This window comes from Macrobrachium rosenbergii, chromosome 27, assembly GCF_040412425.1.
Source record: "Macrobrachium rosenbergii isolate ZJJX-2024 chromosome 27, ASM4041242v1, whole genome shotgun sequence".
Taxonomy (NCBI): Eukaryota; Metazoa; Arthropoda; class Malacostraca; order Decapoda; family Palaemonidae; genus Macrobrachium; species Macrobrachium rosenbergii.
The window spans coordinates 22210012-22234805 of NC_089767.1; the positions used below are offsets into that span (position 1 = coordinate 22210012).

General features: G+C 37.8%; 1 protein-coding gene and 1 pseudogene across 10 annotated transcripts in view; both read right to left on the reverse strand.

Moving 5' to 3' along the window:
- The window catches only part of LOC136853489 (eukaryotic translation initiation factor 4B-like), a 93545-nt gene that overhangs the window by 57729 nt on the left and 11022 nt on the right, over nucleotides 1-24794 (reverse strand). For 4 of the 10 annotated variants that reach the window (XM_067129113.1, XM_067129111.1, XM_067129112.1 and 1 more), the window contains exons 2-7: nucleotides 17889-18020; nucleotides 17359-17534; nucleotides 15952-16068; nucleotides 15661-15835; nucleotides 15320-15380; nucleotides 11626-11771 (exon numbers count right to left, since the gene is read on the reverse strand). In XM_067129113.1, coding sequence (XP_066985214.1) covers nucleotides 11626-11771; nucleotides 15320-15380; nucleotides 15661-15835; nucleotides 15952-16068; nucleotides 17359-17534; nucleotides 17889-18020 — 807 coding nt within the window. Of the gene's footprint in view, nucleotides 1-7449; nucleotides 7531-11625; nucleotides 11772-15319; nucleotides 15381-15660; nucleotides 15836-15951; nucleotides 16069-17358; nucleotides 17535-17888; nucleotides 18021-24794 lie in introns of all 10 variants that reach the window. The other 6 variants (XM_067129115.1, XM_067129108.1, XM_067129105.1 and 3 more) reach the window with 3 other exon arrangements.
- Nucleotides 2631-2731, reverse strand: LOC136853735 (U6 spliceosomal RNA; annotated as a pseudogene).

Genomic DNA, 24794 nt, shown 5'->3' on the forward strand with positions numbered 1-24794 from the left:
AAAATTAGAATCTGGGGGTTACCCTCGTCTTTGGAATGAAATTTAATCCCTAAATCCCAAAACTAAGAAGTCATCACGGAGAGTAGGAGAAGCCTTCGGCGACGAGGGTATCATAAGAATATGGAGCAATCACTTCAGTGCTATCCTGAGTAATATAAACGACCAAGACTCCTGAAGGGAAGTAGATAACCTCCTTACTGATAACATTCAATTTCATTTTGTCGACTGTATCACACCGGGTAACATCAGCAATGCCATGAACAACTTACCCAGTAATAAATCGCCTGGCTGCGATGGTCTTCCTGCAGAAGCTTTCAAATTCTCCCAACCGATAATTTAGATTTTGTTAGCTGCCCTTTTCAATGCATGCATAATCCACCAGTTTCTCCCTGACTCCTTACTCTTAGTTCACTTAATACCATTAATCAAAAACAAGCAGAAGGATGTAGCTGACCCTGGCAATTATTGCCCAACTGCAATTATACTACAACTGTGTCAGATACTAGAGTCGGTTCTTCTAGTGAGACTTCTCCCCATTCTATTCACCACTGACAACCAGTTTGGATTTAAAGCAAACCACTCAACTGACACCTGCATCTATACTGTATCCTGAAAGAATTGCTGAGCTATTACCTATCATCAGCCTCTCCTGTATTCCTAAGTTTTGTAGATGTCAGAAAAGCATTTGACATAGTAAACTACCTGAAGCTCTTGAGAGACATCTCTATATTTAATTGGCACTTTATATTGCTGGTTCTCCACACAGCAATTCTGTGTCAAATGGGGTAATGGATTGTTGGACTCTGGCAAGGGGGCATTATCTCTCCATACCTGTTTAATACATACACAGATGCCCTGAATGTCAAACTCGCTTCAAATCAGATGCTCTATCAATGAAACAACAATTAACATCTGTTAAGCTGACAATATGGTTCTGATTTCTCTATCAGTGCAAGGTCCCCAGTGACTAATCGGCACTTGCCACAGATATGCAGAGGAATTTGATATCCTATACAAACAAACCAAAACCCGTTACGTCTCTCCTCCTGAGATCACTTAAGCATATTGCAGAACCAGAAATTTTCCTAGGAAATCAACGTCTGGAATTTGTGCATGAATTTCCGTATTTGGGCCATGTCATCATGGACGACCTAAATGATATGGCAGACATAGAAGACATGTCATAAGCTATGCGCAACTGACATGATTGCAAGGAGTTTTGCCTTTTGTAACCGAGACACAAAACCGCTGCTCTTCCACTCGTACAGCATATATTGGTGTTCCCTTTGGACGAACTATACCCGAGAGGCCATGAGACATATCACCGTTGTACACAATGACATTCTGATTTGCCTCATCAACACACCCAGCTACCACTATGTCATGCAGATGTTTTTAGAAAACCGCCTAGATAATTTAAAAATGATATTTTCATAATAAAAACAGTTTTATATACACTTAACAAGTAATTACATAGCTACTAGTTCACTTACGCGGCAGCTTGAATTAAAAATTTCGTGGGTAACACTTCAAACATCTGTGTAGGTGACCAGTTTCCCCCACAAGCAGGAATATTAATAAAGACTTTAGCAGATAACCACAATCTGTTTGTGCCCTATGTCCATTAGCAGGGAGGAGGGTGGGCTCTTGTCATGTAATTACTTGGCAAGTATATATAAAACTTTATTTTATTATAAAAATGTCATTTTTATATAAGTATCTTACCAAGCAATTACATAGCTGATTCACACATTGATAGGAGGTGAGATACATGGACATATTCTACCCCAAAACATTAACATAAGTAATGAATCTGAAATAGAAAAACTGCTGGCATTTAAAAACAATGCTTGTTGTTACTTACCAATTAAGAGAGCTACTGCAGGTGGATACTGCCTCTGACTGGTGCTCATCTTAACTTGTAGTGGCATGGCGGTATAACCATGGTTGGGTCGCCTCCTACTTAGTGGGAACTTTGCAGTGAAGGAAGTACTCTGATAGCTAGCAAAGCATGATAGGTGCCCGCCCTTGCTCTGGGCGAAGCACCAAAATAACAACAACCAGACTGTCAACTACACTGAAATAAAAGCACAATCAATCCACAGAGTGGTGGATGCTTCAGGTACATTGTACCCCCTGGCTCTGCAAAAAAAAAAACTCTACACCTTATTACAAGGTGAAGAGACAGTAGGAAAAAAATCCTATTATTCCTTCTGCGATACCATGCCAGTTACTAGAAAAGGTCTCAAGGCACTGGAAGATTTCCACACTGTTTTAACTTCCATTAAAATTAGAGAGAAACAAAGATCGATTACATTCCCAGTTGGTCGAAGGCAGAATGAATGTACAGGGCACAAAATGCATGGAAGCTAAAGAGGTAGAGGCTACTCTGAAATCCTTAGCTTCACTTAAAAGTAGGCAAACTGTCCTAATTCTGAGTGTCTCAAGTTAAAAGTCCATGAGGGCAATAAATTCTATTCAGCGGATGAAATGGATCTTGCCATGTGGGGACTGGTGCCAACTACTTGGAAGCTGGAGCCAGGCATTCCATCGGGAACTGGCACCCAAGAAAGAACAACAGAGTGCTCTAAGGAAAAACCAGGCACCAAGGGATACAACACTGCTGATTGAAAATTGAGGAACGCTTCACGATTTGTGTGTCATCCTTGTGCAGGGGCCATGGTAATCTCTGTATAGTTCCAATTTAGAATAGGTACTGCCGAAGCAAGTATTTTGGACACTGGGCACTCAACACTGGAAGCTTGGAGGGGCCACTGAGCACTCCATGGACCACTGGACAAGGACTTGTCGCCAAATAGAGGCATCAGTGTACCAGGCTGGAGCCCGGTGCTCGGGAGGACGACCGTTGACGAGTGATGCTCACACTATACACTAAAACATTACTCCTTAGAATGGCTGTCTAACACTACATTTCCATTAAGATGCCTTTCCAGTGGCTGTCTGTCAATACCTGGATCACAGGATTGACTGAGGGGCAACTACCTGGGGGCAAACCCCTTCGGACTCCTTTGGACCGCCAGTGTGTCTACTCCCAGGTTTTGGGGAGTATGACAGGGACTTTACGTCTAGGATATCCAATGGGCTGGATGCCCACCTCCTCCACACACCTCCACAAAGATGCCTTTTCAGTGGCTGTCTGTCGATACCTGGGAATATGCAACAGGTTCAACCAAGGGGGTGATTACCCAGGATAATTCCCACCAGCCTCCCTTGGACATTCAGTATGACTTCTCCCAGGTGTAGGGGAGTACGACAGCGACTTGGGTCTAGGAGAACCGGCATGCTGGATAAATCACCGCCTCCACTGCACAACGCTTCACTCTGCAAGGTTAATTTTCTGGTAACCCAGACACAAGACTGGCGTTGGCATGGGAAGGAAGCGATGGAGCCAGGCGCAGATGCAAGTGGTAATAATATAGGGTAGAAATAGGAGAAAAAATGGGTATGACAGCTCTGTGCATGCCTGCCTGTCTGCCACAGATGCTGCCCGTGGGTGCTAGGCCGCATATGGGAGCCTTTTGGCTGTTAAGAGAATGAGTTGGCGCCAGGTAGTAGATGGCGCTAGTGGGCGCCATCAAGCGCTGGAAGCATGAGCTGGCGTTAGGCTGAAGTGAGCACCAGTGGGCACTTCTGGGTGCTGGAAGTGCGAAACATTTATGATCTGCGCATCAACCCAGATGCGCATAATCCTTGCACAGGAGACGTGCGAAGCTTCTCAGAAACATTCTCATTTAGTAAATGTACTACCAAAGCAAATACCGAGACAGATTCTTGGCCGACGATAACGTCTTCTTCCATTAAGCACCCTTCTCTCCTTACTACTTCTGACCTTAGACTTTTCAATTCTGCAAAGGAAAGTGTGAGGGTTAAGGTAAAATTATTTACCAACGGTTAGCAAGTAGACTAGGTTTGGTAAACATTCAAAAAATGCAAATCTTGGTCTAATGGAATGACAAAACATTCAAGAATTACTTTTCACGCAATTATTCATCGACGGCTTGTGAGAAGCCTACGCCCTGTAAACACCATTTGAGAATTTACTTGAAGGCAAAACTAACCTACCAGTGGCTTGCAAGAGGCCTAGGCCTGGTAAACAAAGCAATGTAAAAGTTTTTGCCTAAAAGTAAACAATGCAACATAAAAGTTTTGGCCTAAAGGAACGGCATAAGACACAAGAATTACTTTTTACAGCAAGACTATAACAACGGCTTGCAAGTAATCTAGGCATAAAATAGGCAAAAGTTTACCTGGCTTTTAGCCTAATAGAATGAAACACTCAAGTATAACTTTTAAGGCAATTACATCGGCAGCTTGCAAGTAGCCTACGCCCTATAAACACCATTTGATGTAAATGTTTGGCCTAAAGAAATGACGAAAGATACAAAAATTACTTTCAGGGCAAGACTATATCGGAGGCTCAAAAGTAGCCTCGTCAAAAAGGGCAAAAGTTTTGTCTAGCTTTTAGCCTAATAGAATGACAAAACAGTCAGGAATTACTTTTAAGGCATTTATTATCGGTGGCTTACGAAAGCTCATGCCCAGAAAACACCATTCAATAATTTAATCTTAAGGCAAAACTATATGCTGATGGCTTGCAAGTAATCTAGGTCCGGAAACAAAACAGTGCAAAAGTTTCAGCCTAAAGGAACGGCGTAACATACAGGGGCAGAACTATTGTCGGCAGCTCGCAAGTAGCCTAGGAATAAACAAACGATTTGGCCCAACGGATTTACTTTTAAGTCAAAATTCTGTTGATGAATCAACTTAATAACAACGAAACAAGAAAAAATCATCCTGAGATTTCATGAAGATTACTAATACGAGTTCTAGTGGATGGATACACCACTGAAACCCAGCTAAATCACTGGAAAATAATGAATAATTGCAGCCTTAACTCGGTGTTTACACGAACATGGCAGGAACAGATTGAGGTTATCTGCTAAAGTCGTTACTAATATTCCTGATAGTGGGGGAAACTGGTCACCTACACAGACGTTTGAAGTGTTACCTGCGAAATTTTGAAATCAAGCTGCCATGTAAGTGAGCTAATAGCTATGTAATTACTTGGTAAGTTACTTATATAAAAATTATTGTTAGGAAAACAATGTCCAGTCTGATCACCCGACTGGGAAACAGCAGCAATTCGCTTATCCGATGCATCCTAAGCAGCGAGGCAAGATCTAAAATGTGGGAAAGATGGAGCAATGAGGCGTCTGTTCCATAAATGGCATTATCTTCCTTCAAACAGGGGTGGCCCGAGTTGCTGTGCACACTTATTCTCTATTTTTGCAATTTATTAGTGTCATCTGCAAAATTGGTTATTATTATTATTATTATTATTATTATTATTTTCGCTGTTGTTTTTATTGTATTACTATGAATATTATTATTATTTTTATGATCATTAATGTCATTATTATTATTATTATTATTATTATATTGTTATTACTGAGATTTGTTTTTTTCACTTTTCATATTTAGCTGTCTGGATCTGGCTTCTGTAACCACCTAAGGTCCCAAGCTGGAAATTAATTGTATGCATTGTTTTTTTATTATCACTTTTTAAAATATTTTTACTATTATTCTCAATATTAGTGCTTTCATTACCATTACTACTTCAGCAACTGTGTGGAAATTGCCATTTATCATTTTATCTCGTGTATCTAGACTGCATTGTCTCTACTTTGTATATTCCATGTCTATGGCCCTGAGCTGAAATAAAGAATATTATTAACATTATTATTATTAGCCTTAACCCAGATGACCCTTCTATGAAGAAGGAGGACCTTGAACAAATAGCTGCAACAAAAGTCTCACTGATCAGTGAGACTGAGACCAAATACCCAAAAGCTAAAGAGCACCTAACATCAGCCACTTGTGACCACTCTACCACAGTAAAGCACAGGAATTAAGAAGAACAAGTCTGACGCTAAATTGTTACATAAGTAATGAGTTTCCACACCTTTATTTTCAAAGTCAAGGAAATACTGGGTAGACACTTCGTGGCATATGAGCAAAATACACTGCAGTTTCATGGAATATGAATGAAAGATGAATTGAATAAAGGTGCTCTTTGATAGAAAATCTGTTAAATGTCCATGTGCAAGATAGTGGGGATAGTATCAAAGATGTATGAATAATGAAACACTCCTCTTGAGATTTGGTATCTGCCAACGCATGTACAGTACTGGTGATTACTATGGGATAATTAGGTATATATGACAAAATTTTTTGCACCATCTGCTGACCTCCTCTTGACTCTTATCAATTACCAGTCACAACGAATGCCTTTTGTAAATGGTGTTACCTGAAGTTCATTCACTTTAGCAATTTCCTTGTTAGGCAAGGCAGCTTGTTAAGGTTGTGAGATGATGTTTGGTAGCTATCAATAGTTCTTTGTTTTCACTGTTGTGGTTATGCCATTTACTTCAATTTTCAACTCTCAACAAATTTTGAATTCCCTAACTAATCTGTTGCATGTGAATTTTGCTAAAATTGATATTTTTTGTGATTTACCAAGAATTTCGCATTACACTAATATTTTCCTTAAACCAATAAGGTGTTCTCTGTATGTGTCAGTGAGTTCTTTGGGTGAGTTAGGCTGATATTTGATCTGTGTCATACTCTACCATTCATCAGTGTACTTGTTAAGTTCAGCCAAGGAGAGCTAGTAGCTCCATTTATGCGTTCTATAGTCAAGGATCCTCACCATCAACAATCTCCAATATGTTTTATCAGACCAACAAGCATACAACTATAAAATTACTACCAGCTACCTGTATTGTAGAGCATCAGCAATCATATTCCTGGACAGAGATGGCCTATTGTCACACTGCCCACTAAGTAACAGTATTCATGGCATTAATGTCAGCTAAAATATCAACAATAACTCCTCCATCAAAAATAAAGAGGTAAAAAATTAAGTTTTTCATAATTTTTATAATAATCTTCAATTTCAGTATTTTATTCCATATAATGGAAGTTATAACACTACTATTATTTGATTATTTAACTAAACAGTAGAAAAAAGTGTACTCTCAGAGTTTGCCAACGTAGGTTGTGCAAATGAAAAATAAAGTAATGTCAGGCAAAATTAAAACCACTATAAAAATCAAACTGTCTACTGTATTCAGAGATTTCAAGAAGTGAGAACATTCTATGTAAAATACACATGCCAGCAAGTGGATGTTATTTTTAATCTCTGTTCACTCCCAGATCCTAAATGAGCACATACTGTGAGCTGCCAATACCACTGGTGAACTATTGCATTGGAATTCTTTCGTAATCTGCGATTTTTCAAGCTAATGATGGAAAAATTGTTAAAATTCATTCTTTTAATATTTTAAAAGACTTATTGCAGAAAAAGCACATAAAAACAACAAGCACAAGATGAGCTTAGCATTACCCATAATAAAGGGTTCTGCTTACCTCTGTCTCTATCAAAGCCTCTGTCCCTTTCATAAACTCTGTCTCCATACCTGTCTCTGTCTCCAAACCTGTCCCTGAACCCTGCACTCATGAAAAAAAGGAAAAACACTTTTTTTAACTACTTCTTTAAATGTACAAACACCAAACAGATATTAGTTATTGGACTATGGGATATTCTACGTTTTAAAACCGAATTGAGTACAATTTAGAAAGAAAATGAAACCCAACATCAAGATAACTGTACTGAGTTACATTGAGGAGCTGCAGAATAAGGTAAATTTAGTAAAAATATTTTTAACATGTTTTACTGTCTGTCCATATTTAACTATGCAAAAAAATCTGCTGAATTACTGTTATTTAAGGAAGTAAGGATCTTCTCTATTTTATTATAAAATAAATATACCTCTAAAAACCCTACACAGTATTCTATCTATCCTTTACTTGTTCCATTCAGTAAATTAACATCTATCTGTAAAGGCGCTGCTATAATGCACAGTTTGCTTGCATTTTAGTAAGTATACACTGACTGGAAAAGCATCTGTTTCTAACTAAACTATCTGGGACATAAAGTTACAAACACTGCAGATATGGGCTGACCTCTACATGGCCACAATAAAACTTTACTGAATTATTGCACCTCCTGTCTTTCAGTTCAACTTAACTGGTTATATAATATACTGTAATTGATTCATAACCGTAAATAAAGTCATATAATAATTAGATCCAGAACTATGACATTAAATACAAGATGATGAGAAACCATACATGGCCTGTTATGTAAATCAGAAAGCGAAATTTTTTGGTGCAGGATAATCCCATGAAGCCATGACTAAACTGCCATGGACTACACTGAAAAAGAGTGAGTACCAAAGATCTATTTAGTTATAAAGTATAATTCTGTATAGTTAAAAAGTATAATTCTGTACTATCTATGTGCATTTAACTGCCAAGATAAAATAAGGGGGGGGGACTTATTCCACATCTAACCCCAAAAAGGGAAATCTTACAAAAATCATTGAGGATAATGGGCTTTATCTGCCTAGACAAGGAGACTAATCCTATAGAAACATTAGCTAATCAATATCAGGAAGTTAATCTTCTGCAATAAACAAGAACCTAACACAAGTAATTGAGAGGAAGGTAATAAATGTAAATATGGTAAGGAAACATTACCATGTTTAAACAATATGTGTGTTACTACATAATACAAACTTCTTGTCCCAAGTCCAGGTCTACTATCACAGACAATGTTTCTGACTGCTTGTATATGGTGTAACTGCTTTAAGGGGATCGGCCGGTTTCCCACTTTTTTAACGACAGGTTGTTGATATATAGGGGGTTTGTTAAAGGATATTGTGTGGAACTTCTGGGGAAAAAATTTTTGTTCAGTGACCTTAGGTTTTGTGACGCCAGAGCATTTTTCGGCCAAAAATGGCCATTTTCAAAATGCATCTCCTCCTTTGCTTTTTGGTTTTAAGGGATGAGATTTGAACCACGTATAAAACACATATGGACCTTCGATACAAAGCCGGGGATTTTTGATTTTTCAATTATTTTTCGAGATATGATTTTTTTTTTTTTTTTTATGAAATTTTCCTGGAAAATTTACAGAAAAAAAATTGCCAAAAATCAGAAACTCAAAATATTAAAAATCCCCGGCTTTGTTTTAATCTACCATGTTTCCCCATGTTATATTTAAAATTTCATTTAGATTGGTCCAATACTAAGGGAGGAGATGCATTTTAAAGGCGAAAAACTTGTTTTGAGAAACGGGCCTTCAAAGTTTTAGTTACATAAAAAAAGTAAAAGGGACTTCAAAGACTGTATTAATTAATTCTATGGTTTTAATTTTTATTTTTGGGTATTAATTAATGCAAAATGATTATAAATAAGAATATTAATTGATTATTTATGTGCCTAAGACACATTCTTATAAATTTTAGGTTCATGGTCCCCCCCTGTCTGATCTTGCTGCAAGGTATTACTCTAGGGTATCATAGTTGCCTACACTTTTTTTAGTAGTGTCTCGAATCCATCCCTTGCCAAATGGATCCTGGGAATTACTTTACATTCACAATTAGGGATTCGTGATTCAAGTAATTCATCAAGTCTTGCTTCACTTATTATGATCATTTTATTTTCAGGATCGTCTATAATATCAGCCTCCGAGCTACTGCTTTCTTTTTCTAAAATATCTTTGCCCTTTGGTAGTGACGAACAAATAAAAAGGCGTTTAGGGGTGGATGTGGTTGGTCTCTGGTCAGCAGAGATCGCTGCCTGCGCCGTTTGATGGGCGACAGCTCTCTCTCTCTCCGTCGCTCCATTCCCTTCTATGGCACTAATTTCTTGAACTCTTTCTTCTACTTCTCGCCTGGACTTTTCCACTTGGCTTTTCCGCATTCTAGAAGCATGAAGTGAACTCTTGGACCTTTTAGGCACGGTGAAAAACAAAAACACCGCAGAAAATACAGAGTTCAGTCAAGGCTAGCGAGCATGAAAAACGTGTCCTTCTAGCTTGGAAGTTTATAGGCAACTCTCGGCCACAGTCGGCGTCATGGTATGACGTGTGCATTGTCATGGCTAGGAATAACTAAAAAGGTGCCGAGTAGGATATTATTGACATTATACATTTCATTTCAAAGGAAGTTTTCGTAATATATATCGCAAAAACTATACCAGACTAAATCATTTGCGCTACTGGTGTTTTATGGGTATATAGTTATTGTTACATTTTAGGCCATAACTAGAGAAATACGGCAAATTTTAGCATAATATTTCGTGGACACATTCTTGAACCCTATACGAAGCCATAGAATTTTTTTCAGCAAATCGAATTTTTTAAAGATTATTGGGTTTTTTTAGGCGGCCGATCCCCTTAATAAATGTGGCATTGCTTTCTTCTTATAGTTTTCCTGTTTTCCTCTCTTAGATGTATTCCTATTTTATGTGACACTATACAGTTCTTTGTTTGGTCTTTAACACAACTCAGTATGTAAGCTACAGCTCTGTTCTTATAGCTTGGTGATTACTGAATTATTTCACCTTGAATTACAGATATTAAATTTTCCACATATTAAAGTGCCTATGGACTCAAAATTTAAGTTCTTACTTCTAAATCATTCCATACTTGTCAGGCAAATTCTGTACATTGTACTCCTTTAAATAATCATAAGTCTTGCCCCTAGTATATGTTATCTTTACAATTTTGAGCTCATGTCCTTCACATGTAAAACTTGAAGATAACACATACACTAACAAGTGCCACCTTTCTATCTATGCTTATGCTGCCCTGAACTGTTATGGACAAAATGGAAAAAATTACAGTACAGTGTTCAAAACCAAACATTTCACTCAACTATCTTATGTAATTTTTGCCTGAAATCCTAGCTAGTCCTCATCCATTCCATTTTGTCAGTGCCACAAGTCAAAATTGCATCACTTCCAAATTTACTACATTGCTTGTATTTCTAATTTTGCCAAAGCCATTTAAAATAATTAAAGACCTTAATCTATTCTGCAACACCTAAACACCACATCTACCTGCTGTTGCTTTGTTTTATGTATTCCTCCTTTACACATTCCAGCCATGAAATTCTACTTCTTGCAGTCGCCCATCTCCAAAATCTCTATTTTCTTTGTATGCACCCACATCTCTGCTATACAGAGAAGCTCAAGTCTTCACACAAATAAATTTGTCAACCTTTTACTAATTCAATACTCTTAATTTTCAGGGTCAAACAGTTTCTTTCCACTTTTAAGTTCTACATTTCTTCAACTCCCTCAAACTCCAGCATTTTGTCAAGCTAACAAAAATGTAGTTAGCCAGTTGTTTTCCAGTGATTTTTTGTTCATGAACCACAAAATCTGAGAAAAAATTAAAAATCATAATTTTTTTTATATAAGACTAATCCTTTCACACAGATTATGTGTCCATTCATATTCAAGAAACTGCCCAACCAGAAAAAAGAATCAGCCCTTTGGTAGATGGCACCAGTGTCTGGGATTTTGTTAACTATATAATAGGTTTGCAAGCATCTTTTTCTTAAATTTCAGTAATAAAGAAAAGTGCTGTAAGTCAAACACATAAAAAAAAAAAAAGTCAACCAGTACTTGAAAATGAAAACTATTTGGTACTGTATATCTTTGCAACAGCAACTAACAAAGTATATCACCCACCTCCTCGGTCTCTGTCCCCATATCCACCTCGTTCACGATCACGGTCACCAAATCCACCCCGATCACGGTCTCTATCACCAAAGCCTCCACGGTCACGATCCCTATCACCAAATCCACCACGATCACGGTCACCATATCCATCTCTCCTGTAGAATAATGTTAGAATCCATAAAATTTTCAAAGCAATTTAATAACAGTTATTGTGCAGCATTCCCTTCCTTTACTTTTTACTTCAATTACAAGCACTGTGTACACTCAACTAAAAATAAAAATAGACCAAATTCTCATTCCCCTTTGATTTCTTTCCCTTTCCTTTTTCCTCACATCTAGCTGGTGAAGCACCAGGCTGCTCTTAAAGGTGGTGGTGGTGGTGTCTTCCCCTGTCGCAGCAAGATCAGGTGTAATTTGGAAGGAGCCCTCTCTCTAGGCAGTGTTATTCAAAACAATTACTATTTCAACAGCCTTCAGCTTGCGCACGGCCTTCTCAATTTTTCTTATCGTAAAAACTTGCACATAAAGATGCTGGGACCTCCTTGGTTTACATGTCTAAAAATGGATGTTTTATGTGGGTCTTCATTAGGGTAGAACTCAAGATACACAGATCAACATCAAAACGGCCAAAATATACTTTTGGAATCGGAGGAGAAAATTTGAGGTCTTTTTTTTTTTTTTTTTTTTTGTAGGCTGTTAGTTAAAAATAGGGAATATTCTGCAAAACTGTAAAATTGGCTTATTTGTGCTGCTTTCAAACCGAGATTGAAAAAATGGTCAAAATTTGCCAATTTAGACAAATTTCAGCCTGATGACAGATTATCAAAAATACTAGAAAAGTTCAATATTCAATTGCACTACACAATTAAAACCCTGATTTCCTATGAATTTATTTTTACCAACTTTTGATGATTTTACCTTAAACATTGTAAAGACATATAGATTTGAAATACCTTAAAAAAAACTGTAAACATGTTAAGTTTTTGCATTAGAGACACTGTTACTTATTTTAACAAGGAAAACAGTAAGCCCAAAAAATGGTGCAAATTACTGTATACAAGTATTCCTAACACTGCTACCCTGCACTTACATTTTATGAATCACAATAATTACTCTAATTACTCAATGACCATAGGGACAGTCGAGATATAGTATTACAGTACCTTCATCCTTATAACTAAATTATGAGAATATTCTGTCTCTTCTACTCTTCCTAAAGTTCTTGAGGTCTATAACAGTGATGAAGACCTACATGACTTATGCTAATTTTTAGATATTGCCATGTTAATTTTAGATATTGCAATACAGGTATACCTCAGTTCACAAACTTAATTTGTTCTAGGACGCAGTTTGTGACCTGAAAAGCTTGAGCAACCTGAATCAATTTTTCCCACTTAAAATAATGCAGATACAAATAATTCGTTAAAACCTCAGAAACACTGACTTTCAATTTTCTTATATGTTTTTCTGGGACAAAGAATATACAGGCAGTCCCCGATTATCAGCAGGCTTGGTTATTGGTGATCTGGTTTTACAGCGCTTGTCTAGAAATGAAAATCGGCAATTTTTGATGCTGAAAATCGCCGATTTCCGCCTATCGGCGCTGATACATACCTAACAGAGGTGGCGATAACCAAAAATCGGTGATTTTTGAGTGCTAAAAAATCTTTGAAAATCGCCGATTTTCGGTTATTGTCATGCCATCAGAATGGAACCAAGCCCGTCCCCCTACCCCGCCAATAACCAGGGACTGCCTGTAGACTTCAATTAATATAACCTTAACTACATACAAATACAGTAGTGCACTGAGATAACGGACCATGGTATATCGCACTTGCGAAGATATCGGTGCAAAATGGAAATGATGACTTGAGGGTTTTCGCCTCTGGATTGAGCGCCGAACTGTTTTTTTCAAATCAGGAGCTCTTAGTAGGTACACCACTCGCTTACCAACATCCCTTGAGTTATTGTTACTGTTTCTTTATTAATTTACATTGTTTTCATCTCTAAAAATTATGCTCAAGCTTTTACTGTCTTGCAGTTTACATGATAGACAGCTATTTGCCGATGTTTGTTACCATAACTAACACACGTTTACAAAGAGTTGCTTTACAGTTGTCTTGTTAAAAACTTGCTTATTTTCAATGTAATTCCATAAATAAAAATCAAATATACATTTTTATTCATCCATCATAAAATGAGGAAGAAGGCGTTAAGAAAGTATGCCACTAACGTCAAGCAGCAGGTATTATGGCTGTGGCTGAAGAAACGAATAATGAGCAGACTCCAAAACGATTTGGAGGCAAAAGCAACACCTGAAACTGACAAAATCACATATGTACTTCATTTAATCTACTGCGTTCATAAATAAAGTAGTTGCAATTTTTAAACCCAGATTTGATAATTTATGTAAGAAACGTCTCTGAATTAAGATTCAGAGTGATCATGTGCCATTTGCCAAATGAATTAAATTTCATTTGGCAAATGGCACATGATCGCTCTCTTCATATTTTTTAATAGAATAATATGACATATTATTCGACTTTTGCTAATCGATAGACTGGTGTAACAACCTAACCAGGGCTATAGTCTCTCTCTCTCTCTGTATTTCATCGACCGTTATACTTATGATGATGCTCCATGCTCCGATGAAAAAAACTGAGGCGCTTTCAATGGATAATTTTGGGGGATGTTTGTGTGTTTGTGGCCTGAAGCACGGTTCGCAAACCGGAACAAAAATTTTTTGAACATCTGGTTCATAACAGGACTGTTCATTAACCGAGGTACCACTGTACATATTAATATTAAATTTCTGACTAAAATCTAAGAAATGAAGAAGGTAATTCAGTTTTAATATACAGTACTAGAATTTCCAGTTTTCCACTTCTTTATTCTTTTGTTTATAGTTCTGCAGATTTGCCAATATATATATTGAAATGTCACTTTTTTATTCAAAAGTTACATCATAATCAATTTTTCTACTGGTTACTTAAGAAATATTTATGGATCATAGGAGAGCAATTTCATTAGCTCTACCTGATTCTGAAAAATCTGAACATTTATCTGCATTTGAGTAAGTTTAGTTTATTCGTTTTCTTCAGTATATAGTACTAGTTGCCAAGAAAGTTTGCCTTAGTGACTTAAGAGTCTTCTGTTACAGTACAAATTCCACAAATGGCTAATTCAGACTTTTAGACTTCAACTATAGGTAAATGAGAGGTTTGTTTCTTGTATGGACACAAGTAATTTCAAAATAAAAAAAAGGTTGTTTCAATTGCCAAAAATGGTTCAATTCTCATTTCACTTAATGGATGGGAAGATATGACAATTGCTATCATAATGCAGAAAATATCCTGTATAATACTCATGACCTTTGCTAACCCATTTTTCATAGCGGATATACATGTCCTTTTGTGCATCCTTACCAAAACTTGCATGTTGCAATACAAAAAAGTAATTTATTCATTTAATCAACCACAGGCAAGCCCTGAGGGTCTAGAAATTATTTGGTGGTCTCATTTTCTCATTATACTTTTTTAATATAACAAAATAAAATCAAGAACTACAAAACTAAAAACAAAATTGAACATACACCATTTACATGAAGCATTTTTATTTGTAAATATCTGCTTTTTATACCTGGAGTTACAAGCACAATAACATCTTCTTAGGAAACTGGTTTGGACAAAATTACACCACATACCTATCATCCCACCTGTCACGATCAAAACCACCCCTGGGTGGACTTCTGTCATCACGACCTCCTAGAAAGAAAAGTACAATTTTTAAAAACAAATTAGACTTTTAAGTACAGCACATGCATATGAATATACTTTTACCATTTTCAAATTTTTTTTTTTAAATAAATATTACTAACAATTTATGTAAAAACTTACATGCTGCATACAATGTATGAAGTAGTGAGGATTTTGAGAGAGCAAAAAGGAATTCTGACATGTTTACAAACCCATATTTCAATATAGTACATGTAAATTAGCTCTACCTGAACACACCCATTATGCTGAATAGAAAACCAATACTCACCATCTCGGGGAGCTGAATCTCTAGGAGCTGCACGCCAATCTGATACGCCTTCGCTGCGATCCAAACGTTCTTCATCTCTATCGCGATTTCCACCACCTCTCTCAGAGTACCCTCTTCTTTGATTTCCACCTTCACCACCTGCTACATCAATACGTATCTTGCGGTTTCCCATGGTCTGCAAAAGTGTTCCAGTTGTTACGCTGATTTGGCTGCCAATTTTCTCTACTTTTAGCAGATAATAGCAACCCCAGAATATTATACTTTTTGACTGAATTAAAAGGTTATACTTACATCCTCATTTTTTGTAAGCGCCTCAATAAGCTCTGACCTTGTTTCAAATTCAACATAACCGAATCCTTTGAAACGCCCATTTTCGCCACTGTCTCGAGGTAGCCTTATGGATTTCACCTGCAGAAAATCAATAAAACCATAAGCATCAAAAGCAGTTATAAATTATTTTTTTTTTTTCCACTTATGCCATCAAACCACAATAGGGCAGAAAAACAAAGTGCTGAATAACTACTTGAACTAGCAGATTACATTAACATTGGTTCAAACCTCCACCTGTCAATAGCTGTTCATTTCATCGATCAAATATAAGAGAGCTACATGCTGAATTCTGCAAAATGTTAAACTTAAAATCAGTAAATAAACTTCCAGGTAGAATTGTAACTACCAGCAGGGGCTAGGATAAGGTCTCTTGCACAAGAAAAAATACAGACTTTACATTTACTAAACAGAAAAATTGATACCAAACTTTCAAGTTTTATTAAACAATTTAACAGAAATGCAGCATTAACACTGGGATTAAATACAACTAGAGCGTTATCAAAATATTCAGTAATATAAAGTATCAGCTTAATAATTATGTAAAAAATAGGCATCCTAAGTTGTAATGTATGCCAAAAAAATAGGCATCATAAGTTGTAATGTATGCCACAAAAATAAAAATAACAATGAGGAAAAAAGAAATAAACAAAAGAAAACCTAATGTATCTTCTGCATAAGATTTGAGAACCCTTGCCAGCTGAGGAACACGTCACACCCAAACTTCCATACACGCAACAAAGGTTAAAATTAAATCACATTAAAAGTTAAAAACAACTATTCTGCATAAAAATGTGACAATTTTAGTGACCTAAACACTACCTATAATAAAACAGGAATAAACTGTCAAACGAACACTACTCATGCTACCACTTCCAATGCAAATGTGTAAAAAATGAAAGTACTCTACATGAGTGATGGAAGGGGGAGAAGAGCACCCCCCACCCCAGCAGGAGGTCACACCAATTGCTAACCATTACTTTGCCAATTTAATGACACAGCTATAAAGCAGTGGGTCTGTCCACTCTCAACAGTCACAGGTAAGTAAAATTAAAAGGCTTGTAATACACACTAATGCTTGTTTTAATGGAGCTGACACATTGAATACTTCTAATACTCACTATTTTAAAAGCAGAAAATTCCTGGCATAAGAAAGTTTATCTTTTCTTACAAAAAAGTAAGCATACAATGCACACGTACGCTTTCCATGGCATGTAGTACGATATCTCTATACCCAAAACAAAACTAAAACAATAATGAAAACACACTGTAAGAGAAAACACACTGTAAGAGACCTTTCTTGAAAAACCATTGATATTATTGCTTTTGCCAACCAAAATAGCCAGAAACCCCAGGGCAAATACAACTTACCCTTAAGTCACCAAAGAAGCGTGCAATGTCGTTTTCGCTGACTTCAAAAGGAAGATTAGCAATGTAAGCCGTGAAAGGAGGCTCTCTTGGAATTCTATCAGGATCAATATCTGGCCCACGAGTATTACGTGGGGCAGTTGGTAAAACCAGTCTTTCTGGAGCAACATATCTGTCCTCTGCAAACAAAAATAGTTAATTAATGCTCATACACTTGGGGACTAGGTTCTGTAATCAACTAAGCACCTGATGCCGTCTCTCAAAATTGGTAGACTTCAAATCTCCTTGTGTTTGTCCGCTCGCCAATTGAACCTGAACAATTTGCTAAGTAAAAGTGTAATGTGTAACTATTTTTTTTTTTTACAGAAATCACTGGCTTACATGAACAATTTTATAAATTTCCTTCATAATCCTGTTTGTCTGCTCGCCAACTGAACCTGAACAATTTGCAAAGTACAAGTGTAATGTGTAACTTCTTTTTTTTTTTTTTTTTACAGAAATCACTGGCTTACATGAACAATTTTATAAATTACCTTCATAATCCTCTGTTTCATCAGCCCAACTCGATTTACTAATGACAACAGCTGACCCACCAGATGGGTTCGAAGCACCGAGAAATTCTCCTAGTGAGAGAGGTTTCCCTTTTGTTTTCTTTCCCTTTTTACCTGCAAAATCACAAAACATTCATAAATAAAATGCAATAAAAGCTAATTAAACTTAAATTGAATCTGTCCATTAATACACAGTCTATGAAATGTACACAAGTCAAGAAAACATCACAAGTCTACCCAATGCTGCGTATATAAGTGCACCTTACACCTGCAATCACATGCTCCTGCTGTTGCAATAAGATGTCAATTTTATAAAATGTTATTTTCATAATAAAATTGAGTTTCATATATACTTACCAAGTAATTACATAGCTATACTTTTCCATTCACACGGCAGCTTAAAATTTGAAAAATCGTGGTATCGCTACTATCTTTTTCTCGTAAGTGACTATCCTGCCCTCTATCAGGGAACAATAGGAACAACAAAACAGACGAGCTCACTTCTGTTATGCTTTTATGTCCATGAGAGGGGAAGAGCGAGGGCTCTGATCCGTAATTACCTGGTAAGCATATATGAAAATTTCATTACGAAAATACCATTTTCATATAAGTAACTTACCAAGTAATTTCATAGCTGAATCCCACATTGATAGGAAGTGGTATATATGGACATTTTCTGTTCCAAAAACAGTCAGGTATGAAGATGAATTTGAAACACGAAATCTGTTAGCACTGGTAAAATGCTTGTTGTTTCCGTACCTGGTAAGAGAGCTACAGCAGGTGATTACTGCCTCTGGTCAGTGCTCATCTTGACCTGTAGCGACTTAGTGGAATAGCAGTGAGTAATCCCTACTTTTTAAGAGGGAGCTTTGGAGGAAAGGAGTATTCCGAATAACTGCAAAGCATAAGATTAGTTGCCCTTGCCCTGGGTACAGTACCAAAAGACAAAAAGACCAGACAACGCTGTCACCTACACTGTAAAATAGTTAAAAACCATCATCCTACCAAAAAAGGGTGGTGGGCATTCAAATACAATGTAACCCCCAAGCTCCCCAAAAAACTCGACACCCTAATTTCAAGGCGAAGAGGTCAAGGAAGAATGCTTTCTATGCTTCTTCCCCCAATACCATGCTAACTATCAGTAATGGACCCAAGGTACTGCAATTCTTGAAAACTGCCCCTATTTCTTTTAAACAGTAAGTTGCAAAGATGAAATTACACTTCCAGTAAGTCAACTGACGGATCGCTGAAAGTGACATATTATGCGTGAATGCATATGAGGTGGCAACCCCTCTGATCTCAGGTGCCCTCACCTTAAAGGGAAGCAGTACGTCTTCCTGGATCTGTGAGTGCGCCTCTGAAATAAAGTTTCTCAGGAAAAAAGACAATGCATTTTTTGATAGAGGCTGAGAGGCATTCTTGACAGAGAACCAAAGACTGCTGGAGGAACCTCTTGATTCTCTTGGTTCTGTCCATGTAATACCTAAGGGCCCTTTCCTCTTCTTCTGGATTGAGGATGCCCATAAGATTTTTAATGGTAAGCGAGCACGGCCATGGGTTGCATGGTGTCTCTTTTTTGACCAAGAAACCCAGCATAAAAGTACAGATTGTGTCTCCTTTTGCAAAGCCAATTCGCTTGTCTATGGCCTGTAGTTCACCCACTTGCCTGGCAGTGGCCAAGGCTACGAGGAAAGAGGGTTTTCTTCATAAAGTTCTTAAGGGACATGGACTGGAGAGGCTCAAAAGCTAGGCCTGTTAACCCTTAAACGCCTACTGGACGTATCATACGTCGACTAAAATTGTCTGTTGGGTGCCAAGTGGACGTACCGTACGTCGACTACAAAAAATTTCAACCTTCGGTCAACTTTGACTTGACCACAATGGTCCCAAAAACGCATTGTAAGCTAAAACTCTTACATTCTAGTAATATTCCATCATTTACCTTCATTTTGCAACAAATTGGAAGTCTCTAGCACAATATTTCGATTTATGGTGAATTTTTGAAAAACTTTTTCCTTACGCTCACCATCGTAATACAGCCCAAAATTTCAGAAATTCTTTCGCATTTTGTCGTAATTTTTGCACTGTTTTATATTAGCTTACGTAAAGTTTTATATATGAAAATGTGCGCAATTTCATGTAAAATACAGCAAAATACAACACATGGTTGTAGATTTTATCAGTTTGGAAATATTTTCATATAAATCTCGATAACTGCCAAAATTTCAACCTTTGGGCTTTTGACTTCGACGTGGATGGTCAAAAACGCAATTGCAAGCTAAAACTCTTACATTCTAGTAATATTCAATCATTTACCTTCATTTTGCAACAAATTGGAAGTCTCTAGCACAATATTTTGATTTATGATGAATTTTAAAAATCTTTTCCTTTCGTCCGAAGAAATTCTTTCATCATCGTTGTGAATGTTTGCACCGTTTTATATTAGTCGTTACATAAGTTTTATATATGGAAATGTGCGCAATTTCATGTAGAATACAACAGAAAATAACTCATGGTTGTAGCTTTTATCAGTTTTGAAATGTTTTCATATAAATCACGATAACTGAAAAATTTCAACCTGGTCAATTTTTAACTGTGCAAAATGGTCAAAAACACAATTATAAGCTAAAACTCTTACATTCTAGTAATATTCAATCAAGTACCTTCATTTTGCAACAAACTGGAAGTCTCAAGCACAATATTTCGATTTATGGTGAATTTCTGAAAAAAAAAAAAAAAAAAAAAAAAAAATAAATAAATAAATTTTCCTTATGTCTCGCGCCATGGGTAACTCGCTTCATCTCAGAAATTCTTTCCACGTTGTCGTAATGTTTGCATCGTTTACATTAGTCGTTACATAAACTTTTATATATGAAAATGTGCACAATTTCATGTAGAATACAACAGAAAATAATTCATGGTTGTAGCTTTTATCACTTTTGAAATATTTTCACATAAATCACGATAACTGCCAAAATTTCAACCTTCAGTCAACTTTAACTCGACCGAAATGGTGAAAAACGCAATTGTAAGCTAGCTAAAACTCTTACATTCTAGTAATATTCAATCATTTACCTTTATTTTGCAATAAATTGGAAGTCTCTAGCACAATATTTCGATTTATGGTGAATTTTTGAAAAAACATTTTCCTTACGTCCGTCCGGTAACTTCGCTGAACATCTCAGAAATTCTTTCACACGTTGTCGTAATGTTTGCACCGTTTTATATTAGTCTTATCTAAACTTTTATATATGAAAATGTGCGCAATTTCATGTAGAATACAATAGAAAATTACTCATGGTTGTAGCTTTTATCAGTTTTGAAATATTTTCATATAAATTACGATAAATAGAAAAAATTCAGACCTTCGGTCAACTTTAACTCGACTCAAATGGTCGAAAAACTGCAATTGTAAGCTAAAACACTTACAGTCTAGTAATATTCAATCAATTAGCTTCATTTTTCAACAAACGGGAAGTCTAGCACAATATTTAGATTTATGGTGAATTTTTGAAAAACCTTTTTTACGTTCCTGTGATGACCTGTGATTGATTCATGCATCATATTGTGATAATATTTTCTCTGTGTTGCTTTGATCGTTTTACAATTTGTTATATACCAAAATCATCGCAATTTAGTGTACAATACAAAGAAAAAAAATAATCCGTTGGCTTTAACCGTTTTGCTCACAGTGTGATTTGTATAAAATTATATATGACAATTTTTTTTTTGTGCTGTCATATATTTCAATATTTATATATGATAATGATATTTTTTTTCATTTCTGATGGTTGCATACTAAACTTCAGGCAATGACAAAAAAAGGAGACAAAAATGAACTCTTAATCTTAAAAACTAAGCGTGCTGTGATTTTTTTAAAAAAACTTTTTTTCCGCTTCAGCACTAACTCCCGAACGCCGCCGGCATACGGGAGACGTTTTTGTAAATAGAGGCTCAGCGTTTAAGGGTTAACCACTTTAGAACTCAAGTTCCAAGGCATGGAGTCAGCTCTTGCTTGCTTGGAAGTCCCAAAGGACTCATCTTGGTTAGAAGCCAAATCTAGGCTCCTATGCTTAAAAACAGAGAGCAATGCTGCTACAGACTTTGTTGGTGGTTGAAGAGAGCCCCTTGGCGGTCCTCAGGAATAGGAGGAAGTCCACTATCTGGGCTATAGATGTAACAACTGCTGCACCAAGAATGGAGGACAGCCCACTTTGCTTGCCAGACTTGGCAAGAAGACTTGCAATAGCTTCCATAGCTTGTCTTGAAAAACCCTTCACTTTGACGAGTCTCCTGACAGTCTGGAGCCTGTCAAAGCTATAGCGGATAGTCCTTGATGGAATTTCCAAAGGTGGGGTTGTTTGAGTAGACGTGGATTTTGCAAGAGCAGTCTGGGAAAATCTACTAGGAGTTTCAGAAGGTCCAGGAACCATTCCTTGAGCAGCTAAAAAGGAGCTATCAGGGTCATCATCACATTGTGATGGGACCAAAATTTGTTGAGGACCTTTTACCATCTTAAATGGAAGGAAGGCGTAAAGATTCAAGTTTGGCCAATTTACGAGCATTGCATCGGTCGCCCATGCTTGAGGGTCCGGAACTGGAAAACAGAACAGAGGAAGACGGTGGTTCTTTGATGTGACGAACAGGTCCACAGTCAGCCTGCCCCACAACTTCCATCAGGGTCCACTCTGCCAGCAGGATTTGCCCCCTACAACTTAGTTTGTCTGCTAAGACATTCACTTTTCCTTGAATGAAGTGGGTGACTATCTTCATCCAATTCTTGTTCGCCCAGATAAGAAGTTCCTTTATGGCTTCGCAGAGAGAGGGGTGGGTTCCACCTTGCTTCTTTACGTAGGAAAGGGCCGTGGTGTTGTCTGAGTGCACCAACAAGGTCTTGTCTGAGACCGCCTCCACAAAGGACATTAGGCCCAGATGAAAGGCGGTTCCTTCATGTTTACATGTAGACTTCGTTGTTCTGGAGACCACATTCCGAAAGCTTACAAGTTCCCCAGAAGGGCTCCCTAACCTAGGTCTGAGGCATCTGCAAAGAAGTCTAGGTCAGAGCTCACAAGGCACAGTGACTTTGCTTCTAGACGTCTGTCTTCAGACGTCCACCATTGTAGGTCTGATTTTATTTCCGTTATTACGGGGAACACCACCGAGTCTGGTTGTTTCTTCCTGTCCCAATTTGCCATTAGGAAGAACAGCAGAGGTCTCATTGGCAGTCTTTCTAACTTCACGAACTGCTCAATGGATGCGAGAGTTCCTAAAAGGGTCATTTCAATGATTTACTGAACAAGACGGGAGCGAAAGAAGGTCGTGTACTGTCCATTGGCAGGATTCTATTCTCTTGGGAGACAGAAAAGCCTGAAAACTCAGTTTATCCTTGTCCCTAACGTGAGAATCTCTTGAGCTGGGATCAATAGAGATTTCTGTAAGTTCATCAATAACCCTAGTTCCTGGGTTAGGAGAAGGGTTCTCTGAAGATCCTTCACGCACTGTTCCTCTGACAATGAACGGAGAAGCCAGCCATCCAGGTATAGGGACACTATGATGCCTAGAAGGTGTAGCCACTTTGCAAGAGGGGCTAGCACTCATGTACATACTTGCAGAGCTGTGGAGAGGCTGAAACATAGGGCTCGAAATTGGAAGACTTTGTCCTCAAAGATGAATCTGAGGTATTTCCTGGAGTCCTGGATGGACAGGGACATGGAAATAGGCGTCCTGCATATCTAGGGTGATCATCCAATCACCCCGTTGAATGGACGATAGCACTGACTGTCGTTTCCATTTTGAACTTCGTCTTCTGGACGAAATAGTTCAGAGCACTGACATCGAGGACAGGTCTCAAACCCCCGATGACTTGGGGACTATGAAAAGGCAGTTGTAAAAGCCTTTCATTGTGCAGTCTTCCACTTCTTCTATGGCTCTCTTCTGCAGGAGGGACAATACTTCCTCCGAAAGAGCTGCAAACCTCTTCAGGATTTTGATTGTCCATTTCTCCATGCCTCTCACACTCCACCTCTCCCAGAAAAGGAGTCTGGCTCCCACAGGTGCACGAAGGATAGATGCATCACTTTTTAGGTTGTTGTTTGGAGGAAGTCCTCTTATTGGATCTTGATGTAAAACACACTCATGAACGAGGTCTAGAAGAGAACCCGTCTACCTCCACAAAAGGGCTGCTGTTGTAGAGGAGAGAGAGTTTTCACAGCAGAGGATGAGCATCCTTTGGGGCACTTCGATGACCACACCTATAAGTCCTGCATAAACTTTTTCTGCAAGTCAGTGGCTATTTCTCTAACCAATGACTTGGGAAAAAGGTACTGTTTATCTAACGTAGAATACATCAGGGCTGACTTTTGGATCCTTTAGTGGTGAAAGAGCACCAGAATTCCCTTTTCTTGAGCACTCCAAGGAAGAAAAGGGCTGCAAGTTCTGAGGAGCCATCTCTTATGGTCTTATTGGCATACGACAGTACGCCCAGCCAGTCGGCAGAATAGTCCGTTGCTAAGTCATCACAGTCCTTTATTTTCCTAGCGAGAGCTCTGACTTTCCAGTCAAGGAAACTGAAGACTTCAAAAACACTTTTTACCGGGTGGTTTAACTCCATAGAAGCAAACATAACTTTGGCTGACGAGAAGGCAGAATGGCATGCAGAGTCAATCAACCCTGAAAAGTCCCCCTGGGATGAGGTAGCACCTCCCAGGGATGGGGCTTCTCCAGTAGAACAGGACATGTATCTCCTAGCCATAAGCCTTGATGGAGGCAGGGCAAAAGCGGCCTTCCTCTGCTCCCTTTTCAGTGCAAGCCAATCTTCAACCTCCTTAAGGGCTTTCTTCAAAGAGGAGGAAAGAACCTTCCTGGGAAGCCGAGAGCTGGCATCCACTT